General features: G+C 45.9%; 1 protein-coding gene across 4 annotated transcripts in view; it reads right to left on the reverse strand.

The window, feature by feature from the left end:
- The window catches only part of PNPLA4 (patatin like phospholipase domain containing 4), a 125,032-nt gene that overhangs the window by 78,944 nt on the left and 20,854 nt on the right, over positions 1-25,234 (reverse strand). For 2 of the 4 annotated variants that reach the window (XM_070289699.1, XM_070289700.1), the window contains exons 5-7: positions 19,992-20,057; positions 6,133-6,285; positions 3,657-3,862 (exon numbers count right to left, since the gene is read on the reverse strand). In XM_070289699.1, coding sequence (XP_070145800.1) covers positions 3,731-3,862; positions 6,133-6,285; positions 19,992-20,057 — 351 coding nt within the window. In that variant the 3' untranslated portion in view covers positions 3,657-3,730. Of the gene's footprint in view, positions 1-3,656; positions 3,863-6,132; positions 6,286-19,991; positions 20,058-25,234 lie in introns of those variants that run through there. The other 2 variants (XM_070289702.1, XM_070289701.1) reach the window with 2 other exon arrangements.

A 25,234-nucleotide genomic window follows, 5' to 3' on the forward strand; every position in this document is an offset into this window, starting at 1 on the left:
CATCGATTCTGGGCATCCTGTGCTAAAAGCCCTGCAAAGTGGCTGTGAAACGGATCCCTTCCCTCGTCCGTTCATTCGAAAAACTACTTTATTTCAAGATCAAGTTGGATGTGTTACTCCAAGTAGCGCAGGACTTCACAGTCGAAAGGTTTTCGACAGCAAGGAGAAGACTGAGTCGTATTCTTGCCCCTTTTGAAGTCAATCAAGAGCAAGGGAGATTAAATAAAAAAAAAAGATCAGCAGAGGAATTATCCCAAGGGGACATATCTGAGGACACACAGATGTATGGATGAGCATGCAGCTGGCAAAGCTTTGAGCTGAGTCAGCAAAAGCAAAATGAAGTACCTGGTGAGTGATTTCATGGTGAACTCAGCCCACTTAAACTGTCTGTAAATATTAATAATTTAATAGTAATAAAAACTACTTTCGGTAGGATTATAAAGTGACAATAAAATAATAATTATGACTACTCTTATACAATTTCCAGTGGTCACGTACAGATGTGAGAGTTGGACCAAAAAGAAGGTTGAGCGTCGAAGAACTGATGCTTTTGAACTGTGATGCTGGAGAAGACTCTTGAGGAGTCCCTTGGACTGCAAGGAGATCCAACCAGTCCATCCTAAAGGAGATCAGTCCTGGGTGTTCACTGGAAGGACTGATGCTGAAGCTCCAGTAGTTTGGCCACCTAATTCGAAGAACTGACTCGGAAAAGACCCTGATGCGGGGAAAGACTGAACGTACGAGAAGGGGGCGACAGAAGATGAGATGGTTGGATGGCATTGTTAACGCAATGAGCGTGAGCAAACTCCTGGAGACGGTAAAGGACAGGGAAGCCTGGTGTGCTGCAGTCCATGGGGTTGCAAAGAGTCGGACACAACTTAGCGACTGAACTACAACAAAGAATCATCATTAATAAAATTTATCCACTTTTCCTAATCTCCAGTAATTGCTTTCGTTCTTGCTTCAAGTTATGTTGGCAATCACTTCAAAAAATTTTATGACAGTGCAGACATAACTTAGGCAAGAAAAACGCTAAACCCTGAATTTCCCTGATAATCAGTGCCTCAACTGTAAAAGAAGTGCCTGAGAACCAAAAATATTTCTATGATTAATATTTATATGCATAAGTAATTACGTGTATCTGTTTTAATCAGGAAAAAAAAGCAGCATAACTGAAACCTTTTCATATTGTTCATGGGGTACTCACAGCAAGAATACTGGAGTCGGTTGCCATGTCCTCCTCCAGTGGACCACATTGTATCGGAACTCTTCACCGTGACCCGTCCCTCTAGTGTGCCCCTGCATGGCATGGCTTGTAAAGAATCCGCCTCCAGTGCAGAAGAAGTGGGTTCCATCCCTGGGTCGGGAAGATCCCCTGGATGGGGAAATGACAACCCACTCCAGTATACTTGCCTGAAGAATCCCATGGACAGAGGAGCTGGGTGGGCTACAGTCCAGAGAGTTGCAATGAGTCAGACACAACTGAGTGACTAAGCACTTCAGAGCTTCACTGAGTTACACAAGTCGCTTTTATGACAACAAGGCTCCACTGTAACTGCCCAGGCCTGTTTAAAATCCTAATTCAACACCCAGAGCCTCATGGTTCTTTCTTTCCCAGCTTCACGTATGCACACATGATGCCCAGTATCAGGAAACCAGAATGTAAGAGTTTTTTTTTTTTTTTTTTTAATATATGGCTTGCTCCTTGAGTGCATTATTTAACCTCAAATCTCTTTTCTCTAATCGTCTGTGGAAGCAGTGGGTTACCATAGTTACAAAGTGAAGAGTGTTACGGCAACGAAGAAATGACTGATGAAATTTTACATGACAGATTCAAAGATAGTAGGACTCGGCCTCAGCGGGCAACTGGGAACTTATTGAGCTGCCGGTCACAGATAACAGCCGTGCCAGCGTATCAGGATCTGGGTCAGAAAGTTTCTCCAGGGTTTCCAGACGCCTCTCCTAGGGGGTGCTTTGAAGAGCTGAGGAACGTGGAGACATTGGTGACAGCATCCATTTCTGTTAGCACGGTGCCCGAGGACGTGCTATAACCATCGAACGCCACGCAGCTGTGATGGGTTCAGGTGAGGGGCTGTCAGGACACACCTGGAGAACCCCGGGGCTGCAGGTCAAAGTGCTCTATTATGTCTCTGTAGCTGCAGGGGCTTCCCCTGTAGCTCAGTCCGTAAAGCATCTCCCTGCAGTGCAGGAGACCTGGGTTCAATCCCTGGGTTGAGAAGATCCCCTGGAGAAAGAAACAGCAACCCATTCCAGAAACCTCGCCTGGAGAATCCCATGGACTGAGGAGCCTGGCGGGCTGCAGTCCATGGGGTTGCAAAGAGTCGGGCATGCCTGAGTGACTAACACTTACTCCCACATGTAAGAAAGCTGATGCTCCACAGACTTTTCAAGCATCTTACACGATCCTCCCACTAATAAGGTCAAAGGCATGCAGTATGGGGACGATACACTGTTTAAAAGTCTAACATGCTGACCTTTCCTCTGTCGATGAGACAGACAGATGTTGTACATACATATAATGGGATATTCCTCGGCCGTGAAAAAAATGAAATAATGCTACTTCCGGCATGGGTGGACCTAGTGAGGGTCACGGTGAGTGAATTAAGTCGGACAGAGGAGGAGAAATAGTGCATGACATCCCTTAGGTGTGGCATCGAAACAGAAATGGTACAAATGAACTTACCTACAAAACAGAGACTCATAGACTTTAGAGGATGAACTTACGGTTGCCCAGCAGGGGGATGGGAGGGAATGATATGGGGGAAGGGACAGTTAGGGAGTTTGGGATGGACCTGTCCACGCTGTGTATGCGAGCATGCTCCGTCACTGCTGTCTGACCTCTTTGAGACCTTACGGACTAGCCCGCCAGACTCCTCTGTCCATGGGATTCTCCAGGCAAGAATACTGGAGTGGGTTGCCATTCCCTCCTCCAGGGGATCTTCCCAACTCAGAAACTGAAGCCGGGTCTCCTGCTTTGAAGGCAGATTCTTTACTGTCTGAGGCACCAGGGGTGTTGATTCAGTGGGATATGACTCAGCCGTCAAAATGAAGAAATTAATGCCAATCTGTAGCACCACGGATGGACCGAGAGATTGTCACACCAAGTGAAGTGAAGCAGAGAATGAGAACTATTGTATGGCATCTCTTACATGCAAAATCTAAAAAGAAATGATACAAACGAACTTACTTACAGAACAGAAATAAACTCACAGACTTAGTGAGTGAACTTATGATTGCCTATATACACTGGTATATCTCAAATGAATAACCAACAGGCACCTGCTGTCCAGCACAGAGAACTCTGCTCAATCCTCTGTAATAACCTGATGGTTCCCAGGGGGAAGGATGGGGGAAGGGGTAGCTAGAGAGTTTGGGATGGACGTGGACACGCTGCTGTGTTTAACACGGAGACCCAGCAAGGCCCTGCTGTCCAGCACAGGGAACTCTGCTCAGTGTCATGCGGCAGCCTGGATGGGAGGGGAGTTTGGGGGAGAAGGGATGCATGCATACGTATGGCTGAGTCCCTTTGCTGTCCACTTGAAACCATCACAACGTTGAAAATTGGCTATTCCTCAAAACAAAATTTTTAAAAGTTGCAAGCATTATAAAACTCATAATAAAATTGATAGTGATGATAGGCTTTTACAAAAGGATTTAATTAGAAACCTCCCTGAAGAACTGTGTTCTCCATTAACAAGTTGTAAGCGTCCTACTCAAACCAACTTTCTTTAAGTAAAAACCTGCTGGCGTCATCAAAGCCCCATTGATAGAGTGATTCCATTGTCCTCCTGCTTGGTGGGAAGAGGGCCCGGTTGAGTCTCACCAAGTTTGCCACCGACAGCTAGGACAGAAAGACACACGGGCACCGTAGGATATGACAGGGCTGGTCAGTCAACCTTCTGTAAGCAAAGCCTGCTTGTTATACATACTATTAGCAATGCAAAACAATATATATATAGCAGTAGGAAGAAAATCATCTTAAAATGTGAACTGCAGGGCTTTCCAGTCAGTATAAACAAAATAATCTTAAAATCTGAACTGCGGGCTTTGCTGATGGCTTGGTGGTAAAGAATCTGGCTGCCAGTGAGGTGGATGCAAGTTGGATCCCTGGTCCCGGAAGAGCCCACACATCTCAGGGCAGCTAAGGCTGTGCACCATGATTATTAAACCTGTGCCTGAGAGCCTGGGAGCTGCAGCTGCTGAGTTCACGTGCTACCACTACTGAAGCCCGTATGCCCTAGAGCCTGTACTCTGCAACTCGAGAAGCCGCTGCAATGAGAAGTTGCTGCAATGAGAAGCCTGCTCTCTGCAACTCGAGAAAAGCCTGCATGGCAACTAAGCCCCAGCATACTCCCCACCCCTCAATACAAAACAAAACACACCACTCCACACGTAGACTGCAAGAGGGTTTCTCAGCCTGGGGACCACTGACGTTTGGGGCCAGATGCTTCTCTGCGGGGGCGTCTGTCCTGCACACTGTAGGATGCTGACAGCATCCCTGAGCTCTATCCCTAGATGCCGGTACACGTTCCCGACTTAGCCAGTGTCTCCTGCATATAATGGGTTTCCCTGGTGACTCCAAAGGTAAAGCATCTTCCTGCCAATGCAGGAGCCACAGGCCCGATCCCTGGGTGGGGAAGATGCCCTGGAGGAGGGCATGGCAACTCACTCCAGCATTCTTGCCTGGAGAACTCCGTGGACAGAGGCTACAGTCCATCGGGTCACCAAGAGTCAGACACCACTGAGCAACTAACACTTTCACTTTCGGGGGCTACAGTCCACGGGGTTGCAAAGAGTCGGATGTGACTTAGCACGCACGCGCCTGTATATAGTATCACTCCCTGTTGAGAACTAATTTTTGACTAGATTGAGGGAATCAACATTTTTGCCATTTCCTTCCTCACCTACCTCCCTGACCAGGGATCCAAGGCATATCCCCTGCTTTAGAAGTCTTAACCACTGGACTACCAAGGAAGTCCCCTCAGTACAGTTGTGAATGAGATCATTTAATTGTTTTAAAAGGTGGCAATGATAAGTATGTAAAAACATTAGCAGAAAACTTAGGGCCCTACCAGGAAGGAAACGGCAATCCACTCCAGAATTCTTGCCTGGAGAATCTCATGGACAGCAGAGCCTGGCGGGCTATAGTCCGTGGTGTCGTAAGAGTCGAGTCCATGGGGTCGCAAGAGTCGGACACGACTTAGCAACTAAACCATCACCACCATCACCACCACCACCACTACCATCACCACCACCACCACCACCAGGGAGGTAGCATCCCACATTCCATGTGGCAAAAAAAAAAACAGAATATAAACAACAGGAGCAATATTATAACAAATTCAAAAAAGACTCTTAAAAAAATTAATGGTCCACATTAAAAAAAAAAAATCTAAAAAAAAAAAAAATTGCACTTCCCTGGTGGTCCAGTGGTTCAGACTGCCTTCCAATGCAGGGGACATAGGTTTCAATCTCTATGGGGGGAACTAAGGGTCCCACATGCCACAGGGGACCCGAGCACCTCAACTACTGAGCCCAAGCACCTCCACTACTGAGCCCAAGCACCTCCACTACTGAGCCCAAGCACCTCCACTACTGAGCCCAAGTGCCACAACCAGAGTCCATGCACTCTGGAATTAGGCTCTCCAGCCACACTAGAGAACCTGTGAGCTCTAGAGACCTCTCGCTGAAACAAGGAGCCTGCCCACTGCAACTAAGATCTAATGCAGACAACCAGTAAGTAAATAAGTCTTTTAAAAAAATAAATAAATAAAACTGCATTGAAAACTTGCCAAGTATGCTGACCTGAAAAATAAGTGAAGAAATGGGAAATGTCCCACAGAGACAGTTCAACAATAGTTAAAAAAAAAAAAAAGATTGCACACTCACAGTCTATAGGTACCTAGGTCCATACGCATGACATATGTTGTGACTCATTTAAAATATGGCAAAAACCACTACGATATTGTAAAGTAATTAGCCTCCAATTAAAATAAGTAAATTAAAACAGAATATGCATGCAAATCTGTACATACAATGGAGCTGCCAAGTGTGGGAAGCATGCGGAGAGCTTCAGGGGGTCTGTGGCGGTCGGGGCACGTCAGGACTCACCAGTACTTCCTGGTTGGTGACGCTAAGGTAGAAATGCAGCCGCCCTTTATCCTGTGGGGAGACATCCAGTCGCCCACTGAACGGGGAGATGGTCACTGTGCGGCCGACCGGCAGGATTGGCAGGCTGTTGGTGAAGCTTCCGTCCACCCACTTCTGCAGAGAGAATGGCCCTGGTCAGCACGTGGAGACTGCATCCCTCCCACGTGAAGACAGTGAGCGTGGACTTCCCCAAGACGACACCGTCCTTCTGAGAATCCGAGCCTTGGGGATGAACGCCCTTGAGTTACCATTGATGAGGACCAGCTGGATCGGATTTGTTTTGGAAGCGAAGCAAATCTCTGTATGCATATCATTAACCCACAGGATTCCGCGGTGGCTCCACGGTAAAGAACCTGCCTGCAATGTGTTCGATCCCTGGGTGGGGAAGATCCACTGGAGAAGGGCATGGCAACCCACTCCAGGATTCTTGCCTGGACAATCCCATGGACAGAGGAGCCTTCTGTGCTGCAATTTATAGAGTCACAAAGAGTCGGACATGACTGAGCACAGAACACACACACACAGCCTTTATGCATATAGTAAGAAGTTTGGGTTTATAGTAAGAAATTATAGTAAGAAACCCATGGGTTTCCCTGGTGGTCAGCTGTCTGCCAGTGCAGGAGACCTGGGTTTGATTCCTGGGTCAGGAAGATCCCCTGGAGAAGGGAATGGCAACCTGCTCCAGTATTCTTGCCTGGAGAACCCCATGGACAGAGCAGCCCAGTAGGTTCTCAGTCCATGGGATCGCAAGAGTCAGACACAACTTAGTGACTAAACCAAACCAAGAAGTTTGGACGGAATCAGGAAATCTTTCCAGTTGTTTTAAAATCTTTAAGTAGATTACTTAAGACCTTATTATTTTGTTTTAACTGATGATGGCACATGCATAAGAAGCCACATGTAAGGAGCTTGGGATTTATCATCTAATCAGGATGCAAAGCCAAGTTGACTCTGACACTGAGCAGATCATCCCCCATAATGGGAGGCTCCATTTTTAACTTCAGAACTGCAAATTGGCATTGTCTATAGCCAAGTGAAAAGTAAATAAATAAAGGACCATCAGAAACACTTTCATCTCCAAAGTGACTCCTGAGTACATAGGGCTTCAAGGCTTGAAAATTCCGGGTGGGGTGGAAGGGTGAGAGAGGGGTATGAAGTGTTCAACAGGAGCGTTGTTCAGAAGAGAGTCTGTGCTTTCAGACCTCAGCCCAAAGGAAAGAGAGGGAGAGACACAACGGCAGGACCGAGGACCATCCACAGGCTTCTGCACACCTGGACACTGAGGGAAGGCTGAAGAAGCACAAAGGTGGAATTCCTCATGGTGTTTCAAGTGAAAAAGACTTCCAATCTGTCCTTGAGCCCCAGAATCGGCTCGAACAATAAATACACAGACACACAAAACTGGAGTTCAAACGCTCCAAGCTATATCCAGATTGGAAATATCCTGCCGTGGATGTGGGAATACAAAGCTAAAAATTGTGGAGAACGCCATGTCACTCACCCAGAGTCAGACATCCTGGAGTGTGAAGTCAAGTGGGCCTTAGGAAGCATCACTATGAACAAAGCTGGTGGAGGTGACGAAATTTCAGCTGAGCTATTTCAAATCCTACAAGATGATGCTGTTCAAGTGCTGCACTCAATATGTCAGCCAATTTGAGTTGGAAAACTCAGCAGTGGCCAGAGGACCAGAAAAGGTCCAGCCTCCTCCCAATTCCCAAGAAGGGTAGTACTCAAGTATGTGCCAACCACTGGACAATTGCACTCATCTCCCATACTAGTAGGATCATGCTTAAAATCTTGCATGCAAGGCTTCAGGGTCATGCCAACCGAGAACTTCCAGATGTGCAAGCTGCATTCAGAAAAGGCAGAGGAACTGCAAACCAAATTGCCAACATTCACTGGATCCTGGAGAAAGCAAGGGAATTCTGGAAAATATCTACTTCTGCTTCCTGCTCCACTGATTTATACTAGAGGCTTTGACTAAAGCCTTTCCAAAAACTGTGGAAAATTCGTAAAGACATGGGAATACCAGACCACTTTACCTGTCTCTGGAGAAACCTGTATGCCAGTCAAGAGGCAACAGTTAGACTCAGATGCAACAACTGACTGGCTAAAAAGAGGCTAAAAGGAGGCTGTAAACTGTCACCTCGCTTATTTACCCAATACGCAGGGTGTATCACACGAAATGCCAGGCCGGATGAATCCCAAGCTGGAATCAAGACTGTCAGAAGAAATATAAATGACTTCCAACATGCAGGTGATACCTCCCTAATGGCAGAAAGTGAAGAAGAACCAAAAAGCCTCTTGATGAAAGTGAAAGAGGAGAGTGAAAAAGCTGAAATGAAACTCAACGTTCAGAAAACTAGGATCATGGCATCCAGTCCCATCACTTCATGGCAAAGAGATGGGGAAACAGTGAAAGCAGTGACAGATTTTATTTTCTTGGGCTGCAAAATCACTGCTGAAGCTGAAGCTTCAATCCTTTGGCCTCCTGCTGTGAAGAACCCACGCACTGGAAAAGACCGTGATGCTGGGAAAGATTGAGGGTGGGAGGAGAAGGGGGTGAGAGAGGATGAGATGGGTGGATGGCATCATGGACCCAATGGACATGAGTCTGAGCAAATTCTGGGAGACACTGGAGGACAGAGGAGCCTGGCACGCTGCAGTCCATGGGGACACAAACAGTAGGACACAACTTATCGACTGAACAACAGCAACCTCACAAAACAGTCTATTTTGGAGGAAAAAAAGCAAGGAGGTAAGGACTGAGAAACAGGTTAGCATAAAGCGTCCTTAACTGAGTTAAAAACCTTCATTCACCTTTCCTCAGATGTCTTTCTTTCTTTTAAACTGCTTTTCTTACCTGTTTTGATTTCTAGAGCAGGTGACTAAATGATAGATATTGTTTACAAAGGCCTTGGCCAGCAACCACCTCCCCTCAGAGGAAATAAAAGTAAGTAAACAGAAATGAAAATGTGTTGAAAATCTCTGGTTGAGGGAACTGCATTTTGGTGTAGGAAAAAAAATTAGTGGATTCAATTAAAAGGAACCTGACCTGCGTAATCTGCTTACCATCTTTATTTTTTTAAAGAACAAAACACATTTATGTAAGTACTTATTATATACGCACATTTATATATGCTTGTGTACGTATAAATATGGATACACACACACACAAGACTATACAAATATTGTCTAAAAAAGACAGATTTGTATTAAGAAGGCCCCACATTGTGACGGAACTAGCATATTTGAGCAGACTCCGGCAGACAGTGGAGGGCAGAGGAACCTGCGTGCTGCAGTGCATGGGGTCGAAAAGAGCTGGACACGACTGAGCAAATGATCCTCAACAACAAACACACTTCAATAAAAATTAATTAATTTTAAAAAAGAAGGTCCCAGATATCTGGTTCTGTGCCTTACAGTCCTGGAGTTTTTTTTGTGTGTGTGTGTTTTTTTTTTCTTCTCTTCCTTCATTGCTTTGGATTTAGACACCAAATTCTGGAATAAGATAATACCTAGAAAGAGAGAGAGAAAGAACACCCTCATACCCTCAGTAGTATCTCACCAATGATACAAAAATTCACAGAGGTTTCATCAAGGGAAATAAAAAATATGCACCAAGTGCCATATAACTTAACTGACAGCTGCCTTGTTTTACTCAACTGAAGGAAAAGAAGGGCAATCTGGCTCGTTAATGTGCAAAGTGTTCTAATTTACCATGGGGCTAATGAGTGCCGCTTAAGGGAATTGAAAGTCTTTTTTCCAAATTTTGTTCACTCTTGTTAGCTTATTCTGATTGGATAAAGAGTCAGGGAAACAAACAGCTTATCAAGCGGCTTGATTAAATTTTCAGCGTTACTCGCTACTCTAACCATAACCCCAGCAGCTCAGATGTTGTAAATACAGACCATCTTTCTCCTGATTCATGCTCTCATGAACTATATCACTCCCAGAACCACGCACACACACACAGCCCACCCCACCCTCAGGCATGCTAATGCAAGCAAAATTTCTGGAAACAACAATAACATTACTAAATGAAAATACCTTATATCTCATGTGCTATAGATAGATTGATGCTTTTGAACTGTGGTTGTTGGAGAAGACTCTTGAGAGTCCCTTGGACAGCAAGGAGTTCGAAGCAGTCCATCCTAAAGGAAATCAGTCCTGAATATTCATTGGAAGGACTGAGGCTGAAGCTGAAACCAATACTTTGGCCACCTGATGCAAAGAGCTGACTCTTTTGAAAAGACTCTGATGCTAGGAAAGATTGAAGGTGAGAGGAGAAGGGGACGACAGAGGATGAGATGGTTGGATGGCATCACTGGCTCAATGGACATGAGTTTGGGTAAACTCCAGGAGTTGGTGATGGACAGGGAGGCCTGGCGTGCTGTAGTGCATCGGGTCACAAAGAATCGGACACGACCGAGCAACGGAACTGAACTGAACTGAATTGACTGATGGATAAATTAGAACTGTGCATTCCCTATGCTTCTGGCCATGAATTCTCTGGCTGTTTGCAACATATTTCTCAAAATCATTCCCACTTCGCGGGCAGCATTCCATAAGCTGCCGTGACACCTACTGCTGTGACACTGAGGATTCCAAAAGCTTGCTGATGGCTCTTCCCAGCAGAGGTTTGCCCTGAGTTTTAGTTTCAGATTATAGCACCTTCATTCACCAAAGGAAATGGTAGGCCAAATAAGTTAAAAAGAAAATTATTCCAGGAGAAAAACATGCTTCAAAAACCAAACATGTGGGACTTCCCTGGTAGTCCAGTGGCCAAGACTCTCCACTCCCAATGAAAGCATCCCAGGTTTGATCTCTGATCAGGGAACTAGATACCACATGCCCCAACTCAAAAAAAAAACCAAAAAAAATCCATGTGCCACCACACAGGCCCAGTGCAGGCAAACAAATAATTTTTTTTAATTCTTATAAATTAAAAAACATTTACAAACGTGTATAGAGAGAAAGAGAGAGAAGTCGCTCAGTGGTGGTCCGACTCTTTGTGACCCCATGGACTCGAGCCTGCCAGGCTCCTCCATCCATGGGATTCTCCAGGCCAGAATACTGGAGTGGGTTGCCATCTCCTTCTCCAGAAGATCTTTCTGACCCAGGGATCGAACCCAGGTCTCCTGCACTACAGGCTGACGCTTTACCATCTGAGCCACCAGGGATTCCACCAGGGAACATTTAAATGTGTATAAATATTAATAAATATTAAAAAAAAACATCTGGCCCCTACAAGTTGATGTCACTTGTCCTAACATCCTTTACCCGCATCTCTGAATTCTGGTCCCCACAGCTGACTGTCTTTTGTCCTAACGCCCTTTACCTGCGTCTCTGACCATATTCTAACGTGCACCATGGTAAGGTGAACTGTCTGAGTCCAGAGAGTTGAAAAGAAACAACGGTTCTCCAGTAGAGAAGATGATCTCGTGCCCAGAAGTGGGGTGGGGGTCTACTGTGGCTGTCCTTGGTGGGCTACAGCAGGAGACCAGAGCTGAGGCCATGATTCTATGGGGTAGGGACACCCGTCACAGCAAACCTGGAGGGGCGGTCGTCTGCCAGCACACGCCAAGCCGTGTCTCACATGTGATGCCTTGAGGCTTCACACCAGGCTCCTGACCTCCAGCGGCTCATGTCATATAATTGAAGGCGAAGACTGTAAAGCTTAAGGCTGTCCCCAGTACCAAAAGCGCTCACTTCTTCCTGCAGCAAGCCCTTTCAGAACACGCCATGCGTGCCTGGATATATGTTCCACACTGCGAGAAGCTCATATGTTCCACACTGCGAGAAGCTCATATGTTCCACACTGCGAGAAGCTCATATGTTCCACACTGCGAGAAGCTCATGCTAGAACCTCGAGGCAGGGCTGGACTTGCTCTGCAAACAGTTTTGCCAGAAAGAGAAAGACAAAAAGCATATGATAACATTTATATGTGGAACATAAAATCTGACGCAAATGAACTTATCAACAAAGCAGAAACAGAGTCACAGAGAACTGTCAAGGGGGAGGGGCAGAGGGAGGGAGTGGGGAAGGAACGGACTAGAACCTTGGGGTTAGCAGATTACACATAGGATGGATACTGTCTGAGCCACCAGGGAAGCCCAGGAATACTGGAGTGGGGTGCCACTCCCTGCTCCAGGGGATCTTCCCGATTGAGTCCTAAGCAAGCGGCAAACGGCCACCATGTGGCTGCGGAAACAAGCAGGCACCCCAAGGAGCACCCCGTCAGTCATCGTGTCCATGGGGTCCCCTCTTCCTGGGCTTTATTGCATAAGCAGGGGGAACCAGGGACTTCCCTGGTGGTCCTCGGATTCAGAATCCGCCTGCCAATGCAGGGGACACAGGTTTGGTGCCTGGTCCAGGAAGATCCCACGTGCCGTGGAGCAACTCAGCCTAGGAGCCACAACTACCGAAACCCTTGAACCACCGCTACTGAGGCCCACACGCCCTCGAGTCTGCTCCGGAAGAAGACAAGCCGCTGCAGTGAAAAGCCTTTGCACAGCTCGAGAGTGGCCTCCACTCAGTGCAACTAGAGGAAGCCTGGGCGCGGCAACAGACCGTGCAACCAGCGACAAAATAAAGTGAATTAGTAAACGATGTTTAAAAACAAGCAGAAAAACACGGCGTTATGACACTGCCCTGTGCCCAGAGGCCAGTCATCAGAGGGTCGTGCCTCGCCTCCCAAGGTCAAATATATATATAAATATATGTATTTCTTACTATATGTAAATACAGATATATGTATTTCTTACCACATTGAAATATAAATATATGTATTTCTTACTATATTGAAATATAAATATATGTATTTCTTACTATATGTAAATATAAATATATGTATTTCTTACTATATGTAAATATAAATATATGTATTTCTTACTATATGTAAATATAGATATATGTATTTCTTACTATATTGAAATATAAATATATATAAATATAAATATGCATTTCTTAATATAGATACATATATCTATTTCTTAATATACCTCTGTCTTAATATATATCTATTTCTTAATATATATCTCTCTTGCTATATAAATATAAATATAATCTATTTCTTAATTATATATATTTCTTTATATATTTCTCACTAAATATAAATATATAAAAATATATCTATTTCTTAAAATACCTACTTCTTAATATATATATCTATTTCTTAATATATATAAATATTTCTTAATATATATATCTACTTAATTATATAAATATTTCTTAATATATATAAATATATACAGTTCTTTATTTATATAAATATATATGGATTTCTTTACATAGATAACTATACAGGTTTCTTCTATATAAAATATATATATTTCTTTAAATATATATAAATATATGTATATTTTAAGAAATGAACAAGACTTAGTAGAGCAAAAGGCCTGTGACTGACGCAGACATTAGAGATCATCCTGGGAAAGGTGCCCCCTAACTCAGCTACATGTCTTCAGCGAAGTGAATGCATGTCTCTGCATCTCAATTTCCTCAAGCTGAATGCCGAAGAATTGATGCTTTTGAACTGTGGTGTTGGAGAAGACTCTTGAGAGTCCCTTGGACTGCAAGGAGATCCAACAAGTCCATTCTGAAGGAGATCAGTCCTGGGTGTTCTTAGAAAAGAATGATGCTAAAGCTGAAACTCCAGTACTTTGGCCACCTCATGCGAAGAGTTGACTCACTGAAAAAGACTCTGATGCTGGGAGGGATTGGGGGCAGGAGGAGAAGGGGACGACCGAGGATGAGATGGCTGGATGGCATCACGGACTTGATGGACGTGAGTTTGAGTGAACTCTGGGAGTTGGTGATGGACAGGGAGGCCTGGCATGCTGCGATTCATGGGGTCGCAAAGAGTTGGACACGACTGAGCGACTGAACTGAACTGAGCATACAGTGGTACTATTCGCTACAGCACATGGGAGTGGCCTCTGATGCATCAGATAGAAAGCAATAACAACAGAAGTTTTGCTTCTTTTTCCCATGAAAGCAACATAGAAGGTACAATGGTAAGGTGCCCCTCCTCAAATCATGCAGGCCCCAAGTCTTCCCAACTCTATCTGTCTCTAGCTACAGAGTGATCTGTGACCTCATGACCCACAATAGCTGCCAGAGCTCTGGTCATCACATCTAAGTTCTGGGCAGCAGGGAGGAAACAAATATACACGACCTCACTTCCTATAAGTCCCACAGCAACTTGGCCTTCCTCTCACTGCCAGCACTTAAGGGGATGGCCACACCTAGCAGCAAGGAACACTGATGATCGGGACCTTTCAGCTACACGGCAATAAGTCCACATAAGAACTGGAGTTCGTTACTGAGGAAGGAGAAGAGGACATCGTATGTTGGAAGAAACTAGGAGCCATCACCACCCGCACCTCATTCATAATACAGCTATTACTATTTAAACACGGGACATGTTCAGCATAGTCATACAACATATTTGGGTGGCCAGAAAGATCACTGAGGTTTCCCCATATTACAGAAAACCCAAGTGGACCTTCTGGCCAGCTCAGTACTAGCCTTCTGGGTCTCTGTTCTTTAACCTTCGTACCACCCTCCCTTTCCTTTCTTCCCTACCATAGCTCCATCCACCTTCTCCGTCAGCACCTCTTAATTTACCCGTCACATCAGAGATGCTGATGACTCCTGGATCCCAAATCCCCTTTTCATGATCATATATAATCTTGTAAGACACCTGAGTGCTTTGCATATATATTTTTTTCCTGCCATTTAGCCATTTCTGTCATGATTATATATTATCAAGCAATAACTTGAAGTGAAATCATCACATTTCAGATCATCAAAGTTCATAACCATAATGTAAAGTTGATTTGGCTAGCATGTGTTCAACATTTATAGGTAAAAATAAGTGTTGATTTTTACTGCCCTAACGGAAAAATGCTACTTAGATTACTTTAAAATCGTTATGTCAAGTGGGGTACTTCTCACATTTTTAAATGACAACAAAAAATCGTGCTCCTTGGTAACTGAGTATCTGCTACCTCTGAGAGGCAGTATTCGGAATTGGAGTGGGGGGTGGTGCAAAAACCAGTTTTGAGATTTCCCAAGTGGTCTAGTAGCTCAGACTCCTTGCTCCCAATGCAGGGGGCACTGGTTCAATCCTTGGTCGGGGAACTAGACCCCACGTGCCTCAATTAAGAGATCCCATGTGATACAATCAAGACAGGGCACAGACAAATAAGTGAATATTTAAAATGGCTTTCTGCAAGCTTTTGCTTATGCTGCTTTAAAGAGAAAAAAAAATCAGTGTATATGATGTTTCTGAGTGGTCATGGAGAGGGTTTTAGCCAATAGCATGGAAGCCCATCCCTGCAAGTAATGCTTGTGCTAATAAAAACAGCTCAACCTGGACAAGGCAGACCACTTTAAGGTTCTCCGTGTCTGCCTCTCCGTGGCTTCATCTGGTGACTTGGCCTCACTTTTCTCATCTGCCCCTTTTAGGCCATCATGCCAGGGCAGGCTGGCTTGGCCAGGAATCCTATGAGAAGCACAGAAAAGGGCTGGAACGGCAGGAAAAGTCAGAGGAAGAAAATCATGAGGCCTCACAGGGTCCAAATACAGAGAGAGTCCCAGACACATTAGCCAAGAGATTTGTAAAAGTCAATGCCCTGGTTTCGAGACCATCCACTGAGCACAGGCCTTTTGCAGGGTCTTCAAAGTGAATGAACCAATGACAGCTATTAAATGCTTTTCACGTTCACATTTATAAACGACTACATACATATCACATGTCTATAAAATAAACGGCATTAACCATCCATGAAGGTGTGCCTGATTTGAGTAGGTGTTACACACTGTATGGGATTACAAAATATATACCTGCAGGGTGTGTTGCATAGCTGCTGTGTAGGGGACTCCCTGGTGGCCCAGTGGCTGAGACTCCAAGCTGCTAACGCAGGGGCCGTCACGGTTTCAGTCACTGCTCGGGAACTAGATCCCACAACGCCCTGCTAAGACGTCTCATGCTGTAGTTAAAAGATCCTTCATGCTGCAACTAAGACACAGAGCATAGACTAAGACACAAATAATACGTAACTAAACGGTGACACTAGTGGTAAAGAGCCTGCCTGCCAACGCAGGCGAATCCGAGAGGCGCAGGTTTGAGTTCTAGGTCGGGAAGATCCCCTGGAGGAGGGCACGGCAACCCACTCCACTGTTCTTGCCTGGAGAATCCCATGGACAGAGGAGCCTGGTGGGCTACGGCCCATGGGGTTGCAGAGTCAGACATGACTGAGTGACTTAGCACACACACAAATAAATAGCTACTGTGTTTGAGCATAAGACGCTTATCTCTGGTGTGCATTAAGTAGACACTGTGTCTGGTTATCAGTATGTGCGCTGGTGTGTAGGCTACGGAAGACCAGGATCAGACAGGATGGTGAAATTTTATAGCACAAACATGTTTGCAGGACACAGAAAGAAGCTGGCAGAAATGACTTTGGGCAGTGTGGACAGCAGAGAGCAGGCGGTAGTTCACTCAGTTCAGTCGCTCACTGTAGTTCAGTTCAGTTGCTCAGGCGTGTCCGGCTCTTTGCAACCCCATGAATCGCAGTACGCCAGGCCTCCCTGTCCATCACCAACTCCCAGAGTTTATCCAAACTCAAGTCCATCGAGTCGGTGATGCCATCCAGCCATCTCATCCTCTGTCATCCCCTTCTCCTCCTGCCCTCAATCCCTCCCAGCATCAGGGTCTTTTTCAATGAGTCAACTCTTCCCATCAGGTGGCCAAAGTACTGGAGTTTCAGCTCTAGCATCATTCCTTCCAAAGAACACCCAGGACTGATCTCCTTTAGAATGGACTGGTTGGATATCCTTGCAGTCCAAGGGACTCTCAAGAGTCTTCTCCAACACCACAGTTCAAAAGCATCAATTCTTTGCCGCTCAGCTTTCTTCACAGTCCAACTCTCACATCCATACATGACCACTGAAAAACCATAGCCTTGACTAGACAGACCTTGTTGGCAAAGTAATGTCTCTGCTTTTCAATATGTTATCTACGTTGGTCATAACTTTTCTTCCAAGGAGTAAGCATCTTTTAATTTCATGGCTGCAATCACCATCTACAGTGATTTGGGAGCCCCAAAAAAATAAAGTCTGACACTGTTTCCACTGTTTCCCCATCTATTTCCCATGAAGTGATGAGACCAGATGCCATGATCTTCGTTTTCTGAATGTTGAGCTTTAAGCCAACTTTTTCACTCTCCTCTTTCACTTTCATCAAGAGGCTTTTTAGTTCCTCTTCACTTTCTGCCATAAGGGTGGTGTCATCTGCATATCTGAGGTTATTGATATTTCTCGCGGCAATCTTGGTTCCAGCTTGTGCTTCTTCCAGCCCAGCGTTTCTCATGATATACTCTGCATATAAGTTAAATAAGCAGCGTGACAATATACAGCCTTGACGTACTCCTTTTCCTATTTGGAACCAGTCTGTTGTTCCATGTCCAGTCTAATCAAGGCTATGGTTTTTCCAGTAGTCATGTATGGATGTGAGAGTTGGACTATAAAGAAAGCTGAGCACCGAAGAATTGATGCTTTTGAGCTGTGGTGTTGGAGAAAACTCTTGAGAGTCCCTTGGACTGCAAGGAGATCCAAGCAGTCCTTCCTAAAGGAAATTAGTCCTGAATTTTCATTGGAAGGACTGGTGTTGAAGCTGAAACTCCAATACTCTGGCCACCTGATGTGAAGAGCTGACTCATTGGAAAAGAGCCTGATGCTGGGAAAGATTGAGGGCAGGAGGAAAGGGGACGACAGAGGATGAGATGGTTGGATGGCATCACCGACTTGATGGACATGAGTTTGGGTAGACTCCAACAGTTGGTGATGGACAGGGAGGCCTGGCATGCTGCGGTTCATGGGGTCACAAAGAACGACTGAGCAGCTGAACTGAACCGAACTGAGTGTATGACAAAGGAGGGAAGAATATACAATGGGGAAAAGACAGTGTCTTCAATCAGTGGTATCTGGACAGCTACACGTAAAGGAATAAAATTAGAACACTTCCTAACATCAAACACAAAAATAAACTCAAAATGGATCAAAGACGTATATTTAAGGCTGGACACTATAAAACTCTTAGAGGAAAACACGGGCAGAACACGGTTTAACATCAATTGCAGTAAGATCTTTCTGACCCAACTCCTAGAAGATAGAAAATAAAAACAAAAATAAACTAGGAGGACCCAGTTACACTCAAAAGCTTCCGCACAGCAAACCAATTCATAAATAAGACAAAACGACAATCCTTAAAACGGGAGAAAATATTTGCAAATGAAGCAACTGACAAGGCATTAATCTCTAAAATACACAAACAGCTCATGCAGCTCAATATGAAAAAAAGAAATCTGCAAACAGTAGATGCTGGAGAGGGTGTGGAGAAAAGGGAACCCTCCTACACTGTTGTTGAGCATCTAAATTGATGCAGCCACTATGGAGACCAGTATGGAGGTTCTCCACAAAACTAAAAATAGAAGTACCACATGACCCAGTAACCACACTCCTAGGCACACACCCCAACAAAACCATAATTCAAAAAGACACATGCGCCCCCACCTGCACTGCAGCACTATTTACAAACCCAGGACGTGGATGCAACCTAAACGTCCATCGACAGAAGAACAGATGAAGATGTGGTACACACAGACGATGGAAGATTACTCAGCCACGAAAAGGAACGAAACGGTGCCACTGACAGGACGTGGACGGACCTAGAGACCGTCATACAGAGTGCACTACGTCAAGAAGAGAAAAGCAAATATCCTATAAGATCACTCACGCGTGCAGTCTAGAAAAATGGTACAGACGAGCTTATCTGGCAAAGCAGAAGGAGACAGACAGACTGAGAGAACAAATGTATGCAGACCAAGAGGACAGGCGGCGGAGAGGGACGACCTGAGAGACTGGAGTTGATATATCTATAGTACTGACACTGTGTCTAACGTAGAAAAGCAACGAGAAACTGCTGTAGAGCGCGCGGAACTCGACTCAGCGTTCCACGGTGACCTAGCGGGTAGAGCGCGCGGAACTCGACTCAGCGTTCCACGGTGACCTAGCGGGGAAGAAAATTTTAAAAAAGAGGGAATATATGGAAACACACGGGTGATTCACTTTGCTGGACGGCAGAACTAAGAACCGGAGAAGGCGATGGCAGCCCACTCCAGCACTCTTGCCTGGAAAATCCCATGGACGGGGGAGCCTGGGGGGCTGCCGCCTACGGGATCACACAGAGTCGGGCACGGCTAAAGCACCTTAACAGAACTAACAACAGGGCCTCCCGATGGCTCAGGGGTAAAGAATCCGCCTGCCAGTGCAAGAGATGCAAGAGATACAGGTGGGGAAGATCCCCTGGAGAAGGCGATGGCAGCCCACTCCAGTACTCTTGCCTGGAGAGTCCCATGAACAGAGGAGGCCGGGGGGGTCACAGAGTCGGACATGACTGGGCATGCGCACACAACACTGCAAAGCAGCTGTACTTCAATAAATTGTTCACAAGCTCTGCTGCTTCTTTGGATATTCAAAATAAGGGTGAAGTGTTTTTTTTTTTTTTTGTAACCAGAGGAAAAACGGAGGGCCCTAGTCAATCATTCTCAATCACGAAATCTCAACTCTAGGGTACCATGGCCCCTGCACTGGACTTTTTTTCTTTTGTTAAACAGACACAAACCTATGAGACCAAAGTCACAGGAACAGAGTGGGAGCTGCCAGGATAATATCAACAATCCTGGATCTTCCGAAAGGAAACGGATGACCCCAGGAACCACGGATCCCGCGTCAGCTCTAGGACGCTTACCTGCCCTTTGTATTCCACTGGTTTCAGTCCTGCATAGATGGGCAGGAAGCTGCTGGCCAGCAGGACCTAGTGGACAAAATTAAGACACAGCTTGTGAAATGAGACAGCAACACGCCCTACCATCTATTTCACACGTCACCTACTAGGAGGTTACAATTGTTCAAACACGAAGTGAAGTGAAAGTGAAGTCATTCAGCCGAGTCCGACTCTTTGCAAACCCATGGACTGTAGCTTACCAGGTTCCTCCGTCCATAGGATTTTCCAGGCAAGAATACTGGAGTGGGTTGCCGTTTCCTTCTCCAAAATCTACTATAAAAATGAAATACGGTCCATGGATTTCATGGACACAGTAAAACCGAAAGCATTAGTAGCTCAGTCATGCCCAACTCTTTGCAAACTCATGGACTGGGGTCTTCCCAGGCTCCTCTATCCAAGGGATTCTCCAGGCAAGAATATGGGAGTGGGTTGCCATTCCCTTCTCCAGGGGATCTTCCCAACCCAGGGATTGAACCTGGGTATCCTGCATTGCGGGTAGAATTTTTTATCAAGTGAGCCACCAGGACATGCTTAAACAGAAGATAAAATTTTTCATGTTGGAAAAGACATTAAAGACATTGGACAATTCATGGTCCTCTGATTCCATCGCCTTCACCTGAGAAACACTGGCACTTTAATGGCAGATGGTCGACTCACTGCACGATTAAAGTCCAGTTCAGTTCAGTCACTCAGTCGTGTCCGAGTCTTTGTGACCCCATGAAGCATGGCACTCCAGGCCTCCCTGCCCATCTCCACCTCCTGGAGTTTACTCAAACTCATGTCCATCGAGTTGGTGATGCCATCCAACCATCGTATCCTCTGTCATCCCCTTCTCCTCCCGCCTTCAATCTTTCCCAACATCAGGGTCTTTTCAAAGGAGTCAGCTCTTCACATCAGATGGCCAAAGTACTGGAGTTTCAGCTTCAGCATCAGTCCTTCCAATGAACTCTCAGGACCGATCTCCTTTAGGTTAGACTGGTTGGGTCTCCTTGCATTCCAAGGGACTCTCAAGGGTCTTCTCCAACACCATGGTTCAAAAGCATTGATTCTTCAGCGCTCAGCTTTCTTTATGGTTCAACTCTCACATCCATACATGACTACTGGAAAAACCATAGCCTTGACTAGACGAATCTTTGTTGACTAGACGGATTAAAGTCCAGGTGTGTCTAAATTCCCTCAGTCGTACAGGCTGCAAGTCAGTTATTTACAATCTTCTCTGCCACACTGTGAGAATCATTTGGACGTTTCAATCTTGTGGAGGAACAAGCCCCTCTGGTCGTCATGGCATTGATTAGCTCACAGCTGAGGGATGTTTGCATTTATGTCACCAGGCTGTCACTGAGGGAAGAATACATGTTACATGCCAGGGACACGCCCTGGATATGTGATGAGACACTGCCAGCTAGGCGTACCAATTATACTTTACCTTCCATTTAAAAAGTGGAAAAAGACTGCGGTTGCAAATATTACTGTCTCCTCCCACAAGAAAAGCCAGGTTCTGGGGAGCTTTCCTGACACGCACAAGTTTTTATTGTGCGATGCAGTTTGCAAATCGCTGTGTTCTATCAGGAAAGATACAGCGTTAGATAGTGACTGCTTAAGCTCCAAACCTTCAGTTGGTAAGTGAAGACTCCATCGCTGTTTGCTGTGAAAGGTTTCATCAAGCTTCTTTTCCCAGCAGGAATTATTCAGAGATGGGTTATGAGCCTTAAAAATGACTTGTGCAATGTCCACGAGGGCTTCCCAGTGGCACTAGTGGTAAAGAGCCTGCTTACCACGGCAGGAAACAGAAGTGACGTGGGTTCAGTCCCTGGGTCAGGAAGATCCCCTGGAGGAGGAAATGGCAACCCGCTCCAGTACTCCTGCCTGGAGAATGCCACGGACAGAGGAGCCTGGCGGGCTGCAGTCTACGAGGTTGCAGAGTCAGATACAACTCAGCAACTGGGCACACCCAACATCCGGTAAGAGTTACTTAGAAGGCAGAAGGGCATTTCCCTAAAGAAACCATGCTGTACCTGTGATGTGTGAGGTCAGCTCTCACAAGCTGATTTATTCGGAAAGGCAAATAAGGAGAGGCCCAGTCACCAGCATAATGGCCTGGTGGGAAGAGCCGACTCACTGGAAAAGACCCCGATGCTGGGAAAAATCGAGGGAGGGAGGAGGAGGAGGGGACGACAGAGGATGAGATGGTTGGATGGCATTACCGACTCAAGCACTGACACATATACACACGACCATGTCTAAAACGAGAGCTAGTGGGAAGCTGCTGGCTGGATTAGTGCAGGGAGCTCAGCCTGGTGCTCTGTAATCACCTAGAGGGCTGGGATAGGGCTGGGCACGTTCAAGAGGGATGCGATGTGAGGGCATGGATGGATGTATATATATGGCTGATGCATTTCATTGCAGAGCAGAGACCAGCACAACATTGTAAAGCAGCTATACTCCAATTAAAAAAAAATCCTATGATAAACCATAATAGAAAATATTAAAAAACAGAATGTGCATATATATGCGTGTGTGTATAACTGAATCACTGCCACACAACAGAAAATAATAACAACTGTAAATTAACTATACTTCAATAGAAATAAAAAAGAAAAAAAGAAGAAATTGGGGTGGGAGGTGGGAGGGAGGTTTAAGAGGGAGAGGACGTGTGTGTACCTACGGCTGATGGGTGCGGACTGGATGGCAGAGACCAACACAATATTGTGAAGCAATGATCCTCCAATGAAACACGGAGAAGTAAACAAAGGGAGAACTGTAAGGTGTCGAGCGCAAAGCACGGACCCGAGGTATGATGACAGCCCTGCACAGGAGCTCTCAGCCTTCTAAGGAGGGTCGGTGCAGACCAGCCCTCACTGAGGCATTCACCTCCAAAATCTCAGAGCGCAAAGCACGGACCCGAGCTATGATGACAGCCCTGCACGGGAGCTCTCAGCCTTCTAAGGAGGGTCGGTGCAGACCAGCCCTCACTGAGGCATTCATCTCCAAAAATCTCAGCTTTTAGAATAGGGTGCCACGCCTGCCGCTACCTGCACCCTTCGCAGAAGGGTGCAAGCCAGGGTGAGCAGCCTCTCTGGTGGTTTGCAGATCACAGTCATCAGTGGGGACGATAGGATGGAAACCAAGCAAACTCAGGCCCAACCTTGTCAGCCCCCTAGTCGCCCTGATCAGCTTTCAGCACAAGACTGGACACAGTTCCGGCCACTGCCTTCACCCTAATTCATCACTTGCCCACTCCTTTAAAAACACGTAATTACAGGGGCTTCCCTGGTGGCTCAGTGGTAAAGAATGTGCCCGCCAATGCAGGAGACCTGGGTTTGATCCCTAGGTCGGGAAGATCTCCTGGAGGAGGGCAATGGCAACTCAGTCCAGTATTCTTGCCTGGAGAATCCGCATGGGCAGAGGAGCCTGGCGGGCTACAGTCTGTGGGGTCTCAGAGAGTCGGACATGACTGAGTGACTTAACACTTTCTAGCCGGTGCTCTGGGACCACCCAGCAGGATAGGGTGGGGAGGGAAACGGGAGAGGAATTCAGGACGTGGTGTGGTGGGGGAACACATGGATACTTTGGGCTGATTCATGTTGATGTATGCAAAAACCATCACGAGATTGTAAAGTCATTATCCTCCACAGGCTCTCAAAGAGTCAGGAAAGACTGAGCAACTTCACTTTCAATTATTCTCCAATTAAAATTAATTTAAAAAAAAGCAGCTGTGAAAAAAAAATAAAGTACAATGGATACAGTGCTGGGGGAAAAAAAATTATTTCAGGACTTCCCTGGTGGTCCAGTGGTTAAGAATCCACCTGCCAATGCTGGGGACACGGGCTCGACTCCTGGTCAGGAAAGGAAGGTGCCACAGCCCACAAGGCAATGGGGCCCACTGACTACAGCTAATGAGCCTGTGCCCCGCGACGAGAAGCCACTGCAAGAAGCCTGAGGACTCCGACTCCAGAGCAGCCCTTGCTGCCCGCGACTGCAGAAAGGCCGCGCTCAGCATCGCCATGAGTACAGAAACAAAGCAGTGCAGAAAACAACTACAGACCCTGGGTGTGCTCCGCAAGCGCAGCGCGGCTCTTTAATGAAGTTGCCAGCAAGCAAAAGGCAAGGCTGAACTAAAGCAGTAACGGAAACAGTCTGTGTCCAGCACACATCTTGGAAATGACAGGACTTAGAGGCCTTTAATTCGGGCTTCCCTCGAAGCTCAGTTAGTGAAGAATCTGCCTAACAGTGTGGGAGACCTGGGTTCAATTTCTCGGTCAGGATGACCCCCTGGAGGAGGAAATGGCAACCTGCTCCAGTATTCTTGCCTGGAGAATCCCATGGATGCAGGAGCCTGAAGTCAGAAATGACTGAGTGACTTCACTTTCACTTTCAGTTATCCTCCAATTAAAGGTAATTAAAAAAAAAAAAACGAAGCGGTGAAAAAAATGATAAAGTACAATGGATACAGTGGTGGGGGAAAAATTATTACAGAATTTCCCTGGTGATCCAGTGGTTAAGAATCCACCTGCCACACATGTACACCCATGGCTGATTCATGTGAAAGTACGGCAAAAACCACCACAATACTGTAATTAGCCTCCAATTTAAAAAAGAAAAAAAAGAATCCACCTGCCAACACAGGGGACACATTTCTTACTGTCCACAGGGTCGCAAGAGTCAGACACGACTTACCGACTAAACCACCGCCACAGGGGCCTTTAAACAACCAAAGACACTCGATAACTCTAGTCACTTATTTCACTGAGCATGCATGCTCAGTCGCTCGGTCGTGTCTGACTCTTTGAGACCCCACGGACTGTAGTCCATCAGGCCTCTCTGTCCGTGGGATTCTTCAGGCAAGAATACTGGAGTGGGTTGCCATTTCCACCTCCAGGGGATCTTCCTGTCCCAGGGATAGAACCCCTAACTTCGCTGTAACAGCTCGTTTCACTATGCTATGCAGACATGTGGCTTGCAAAAACAAAGAGAAAAAACAAACCCATCACTACCTTTAAAAGCTGAACTATCTGGGTTCCCCCATCCCTCCTGACAAGATATAAAGTGAAGTTCACAAGTTAATGCCTGGATCTCTTTTGGAGGTATTGAGATGAAAAATGCTATCCAATTACTTTGTCACAGATAGAAACAGTTAAGAATCCTCTGAACGGGTTTGAAGAGTGCAGTGAACTGGAAAATACCCATCATTTTCCCCCAAAATCAAT

The sequence above is a fragment of the Ovis canadensis genome, chromosome X (assembly GCF_042477335.2).
Source record: "Ovis canadensis isolate MfBH-ARS-UI-01 breed Bighorn chromosome X, ARS-UI_OviCan_v2, whole genome shotgun sequence".
NCBI classification, from domain to species: Eukaryota; Metazoa; Chordata; class Mammalia; order Artiodactyla; family Bovidae; genus Ovis; species Ovis canadensis.